The 4,905-nt window shown below is 44.2% G+C and overlaps 1 protein-coding gene across 2 annotated transcripts in view; it reads right to left on the reverse strand.

Moving 5' to 3' along the window:
• The window catches only part of GRIP1 (glutamate receptor interacting protein 1), a 270,568-nt gene that overhangs the window by 119,553 nt on the left and 146,110 nt on the right, over positions 1–4,905 (reverse strand). For both annotated transcript variants that reach the window (XM_012810579.1, XM_012810580.1), the window contains one exon: positions 4,577–4,722. In XM_012810579.1, coding sequence (XP_012666033.1) covers positions 4,577–4,722 — 146 coding nt within the window. The remainder of the gene's footprint in view (positions 1–4,576; positions 4,723–4,905) is intronic.

Consider the following 4,905-nt stretch of genomic DNA (forward strand, 5'->3'; position numbering starts at 1 on the left):
ACCAGACGGCTCGCAGACCCATCATTTAGTAATACATTTCAACAATATTGGAGTGAAGGTTTTCTCCCTCTAAACATTTACAGTAAGTAGTTCACATTTCATTGAGCCTGTACGGTGTACCAAGCTCCACGTGTGTGTTGAGGCTTTTGCTCCTGCAGCGGCTGCTGAGTGTGGTGGGATAATGATGTCCCCACTCACAGGGCACACCGACCTCCACACGCCCCTCTGCCGTGGTTCATGGGCTCCCTCCCTCTCTGTTGATTTTATAGGAGGTTCCTCTTTGCCTATCCCATGTAACTGCTGGGTGGTCCCAGAGTTCAGTTTTTGGGCCTTTCTCTCTTCTGTGTTTATGGAGTCTCATCTCACCTCATGGTTTAAGGTCCGTCCCATTAGGATGGCTCAAAATTTTATGTCCATTGCCCTGACCTCTGTACTGAACTCCAGGTGAACATACCCAGCTATCTATGATGACCCCACGTGGGTGATGAATCGACATCTCAAACATATGCAAAACTGAACTCTTAATTTTTTCTCACATCTATTTTCCCATAATCTTTCTTATTTTAATAAGATAAAATGCAACTTTAGTTAATAAAATCAATCATTTCCATAGCTTTCTTAAATCATTGACTGCTAAAATTTATGATCTGAGATTTAAAGAAAAATGTGTCTGATTTCAAGGTTGAGATATTGGTAGTTAAGTTGTACACACACACGCACACACACTTAGTAAGAAATAAGCGTATTAAAAACAAAATCAATACAACAAACCCCTTTGGCAAACGAAAAGCTGCTCCCATTGTTACATTCCTCCCAGAAGGATACGATGAGGTCACACTACACAGCCGTCAGGACAGTGAGAACGAGATGAGGTCACACTACACGGCCGTCGGGACAGTGAGAACGAGATGAGGTCACACTACACGGCCGTCGGGACAGTGAGAACGAGATGAGGTCACACTACACGGCCGTCGGGACAGTGAGAATGAGAAAGATCGAGAAGGCTAAACGCCAGTTAAGAAATTCATGTGCTGTTGTGAGAATTTAGTACTTAACATCTAATTGTGTCTTAAAATAGACTCCTGCTACTTTCTTTGTCAACACAGCACCATCTGCTTTGGAGGGGGTTGCCACTGCCCTCTCCCACCATCAGGGCCACTCAATGCGGCTCTTGCTGCCCCCACCCAGCAGGTGCAGAGGGCAGTGCACCGTGTCCCTGGGCACAGGGTCAGGGCAGTGGTCAGCGTCTGCCCAACCTAAGTCATTGAGAATCGTTCAGGGCATATCCGGGTTTGCTTCTTTCTCTGGTATCATAAACTCTCAAGATAACTTATACTTGTGGCCACCTTGCGGAGACAGAGGGAAAGCCTTTCTCAGGCAGGGAGAGATGAGACAGAACTTTTGGTGTCTGGAGCCAGGATATGCCTTTGACTCCCCACTTTTGATCTCAGGCAGGGAGAGATGAGACAGAACTCTTGGCGTCTGGAGCCAGGATATGCCTTTGACTCCCCACTTTTGAAGACTAATGAACTCCCTTCTTTAGCCTGACCAAGTCCCTCCCTTTTGTATTTATTTGGTGGTGTTTTTACGAACCTCTACTGAACCATCTTTCTCATTTAAGATCTTATGTTTTTAATTACAATTTTTGCATCTATTTAGCCTTATCTAAGAGTGTCTTAATAGGAGTCCATAAATAACTTTGAGGGGAAATTAGTTACTGAGAGAAGATTTTACAAACCTGGTCACTAAGATAAGTTAATGTGCACCAATAAACAAAAAACAAAGAGCACCTCCAACAGAAACGTGAATAAGGACACAGTGAGAATGGCTGAGATCTATATAAAAAATTCACCTGCACTGGAAATCTGTTAAAAGGTAAATTTAAATATAATGCAATTTTTGCATAACAGATCAGATATATACTTCAAAACGATAACATTCAATGTTGACTCTAGTTAGCTAGGCACACTCACAACACTGCTGGTAATGATATAAAAAATACAACCTTTCTGAAAAATAATTTAGAATTATGCACTAAATATTTTAAAAACAAATACAGAGTTCTTCATGAAATCAGAAATACAAAGATGTGGGTAAAAGAATATTTATTCTAGCTATTTATAATGTGTGTAGCAGTCTATTGGGAAATGGTTAAATAAATACAGAATTTATTTTGGAGTGTGATATGAAGTAGGAATTTTTATTTTTTCCTATATGGCTAATTAACTATCCCAGCACCATCCACTAACTAGTCTCCTCCCTAACTGTGCCTCCTGTTCCGGGTCCGCTGGGCCCTCTGACCCCGTGTTCTTCTGCGCAGACTTACAGCACAGTCTCAGAGTAGGTTTTGGTACTGGGCAGCTCTGCTGTCTCCACATTGTTTTGAAAATATTTTGGCTCTTTTTCCATTCTACCTTTTCTAACCCCATATACATTTCAGAATCAGCTTATTTAGGTGACCTCGAAGATCCTTCTTTGAGATTTTGAACAGAATTAAATTTTTGAATACATTTGTGATAAATGTCATGTTTTAGATATTAAAACTACTTCTTCAAGCACGTGACCCACTTCTTCATGGAAGTAAAAACTCTTAGTTGATACATGCATACGTGTATCTGCACACATTAATATAGTCTCCATTTATAAAGGGCTTATACGACTTTGTTTGGTTTATTCCTTATAAGAACCTTATTTATTGTTATTATAAATGGCATCTTAGAAGTTTAACTTTCTGCTTTTGTCTGGCATAATTCTGTCCACTGATCTTACACCCAGCAGCCCCGCAGAGCTTGTGATGAGTCTCCTTCCTGATGGGCCACTTCCTTGAGGAGGGAGCTGACCAGGAACTCCAGTGGGTGAAAACTGTCAGGTGTCACACAGAATGTGAGTGTGACTGGGAGAAGGCAGTCAGGCAGTTCAGCCCATCCTCTGCTGACCCTGTGACAGGGGCACACGGATGGCTCATCCATCCTGACAGGGAGCCCTTACCCCTCTGAGGCAGAGCATCTGGGCCTCACAGTATTGCCGTCTGCAGCCTGGGCATGGGGTCCTTCGAAGCCCCCAGGTTTTAACCTGTTACTTCTTCACTGATCACCCTGTTTAAAGCTCCTGCACCCTTGCCACCCATGCTCCTTACTTCCTGCTGCAGAAGCCCGTTCATGCCCTTTAGGACAATGATCGCACTTCATGAGACCATTTGCTTGGTGATATTCTCATCAACTGCACGTGTTACGAGGGCAGGGACCAGGTCTGTCTTGTTTACCTGTATATTCCTGGTGCCCGCCATTTAGTCCATCTGTTTTGGTTTTAACGCTAATAATCCATCTGTCTCGTCTTTTAAAATATATCTTCCTTATATAATCTTATCCTCACGATTGCCTTTACTAGTAGACATCACTAGTCCCCACTGGATAAATAAGGCAAAGGAGAGTACGGCACATGGTCCCAGCAGCTGGAAATCACTGCGTTGCCAAAGGAATTCAATCCATTTAACTCAAAGCCATAGACAGAAACAAAGAGAAAAGGAGGGAGAGAAGGGAGGAAAGAGGAACAGAGAAGGCAGGGACGTGCGGGAGGGAGCATCATCTGGGGCTCTATGGGTGGAGGGCAGGCCACCTCAGTCACCTGCTGAGAACTCCTGGAGTCCTGCACTCAAGTCTGTTAGGAAGCCTCACGTCCCTCTAAGACAATGTTCTCAACCTTCCTAGTGCTGCGACCCTTTAATACAGTTCTGCGGGTCGGGACAAGAACTGCTGATCTAAGACATTTCAGGGCTGCAAACGGATTAAGAAGACTCTGAAGCAACGTTGTTACACCTGAGTCACACCTCCTGGGAAGAGAAGATTTTTCCTGCTACATTTCACTGGCTGGTGAAACTAGGTGACCAAATCAAGTCTGATAATTCTAAGGGGTACTTACAGTATGATGTAGGTTGCAATCCATTCTCTCATAGTTTCTCTGCCTTAGTTAATACCACACAAAACTTTGGTTCTTAACATTTAAAAGCCACATGAGACCATCTTGCCAGTTTTACTATTGGTGTGAGTGTAGAAAGTTTCTTTTCATTAGAATCATTATTTACAGAATACTGCACTCGACTTTTAATTTTAATTAGATATATTGTATGTCCCCTTTCTTTTCCTTACCTCTAAATCTGATGATAAAATAAACGGTCATTTCTATTAATTCTGAGTAGCTGGCTTCCCAGGGTGAAGTTACTCAAAGAAAGCTATCTCCTCTTGCAGCAGTCTCCTCGTGGTATTAGAGAAAGTACTGATCTTTAAGTTAATGATACTAGTTTCGTGATTTGGAAGGAAACACTTTGCTCCAAAGGCAGCCCCCAGGGAAGAGCTGACTGCAAGGGGAGGCACAGACCTTCCTGATGTGGGGACTCCACGTTGCTGGAAAGGACCAGCGCTCACCTCTTCCTGAGCTCAAGCCAAGTAAAAAGACAGAGAACGGATGAAATTCTGTCTCCTACGGGATGGCACAGTGACACACGTAATCTGACCGTGGTTTATCAGGGAGAGACAGCCGTGCCCTCTGGAGCCTGAGGTGCCTGCAGGGCGTGACCTACCCATCACGGAGACGTCATACTCGATCAGCAGGGTCGCCTCCTGCCCACACTGCTTCAGGATGCTCATGGCCTCCGCGTGCGTGGTTCCAAGAAGCCGGATCCCGTCCACGCTGAGCAGCCTGTCGCCAGGTTTGATGGTGCCTTCTCTGGTGGGAGAACGGAGAACAGTCTTTATTAATTTAGTTAGGCATTAACATACTGTGGTACACGCATACCCTGGAGTACTATTCAGCTATAAGAAAAGATGAAGAGGCTCGGTGCCTGTGGCTCAAGCAGCTAAGGCGCCAGCCACATACACCTAAGGTGGTGGGTTTGAATCCCCAGCCCGG

The sequence above is a fragment of the Otolemur garnettii genome, unplaced genomic scaffold (assembly GCF_000181295.1).
Source record: "Otolemur garnettii isolate 467f Iridium unplaced genomic scaffold, OtoGar3 scaffold00138, whole genome shotgun sequence".
NCBI lineage: Eukaryota > Metazoa > Chordata > Mammalia > Primates > Galagidae > Otolemur > Otolemur garnettii.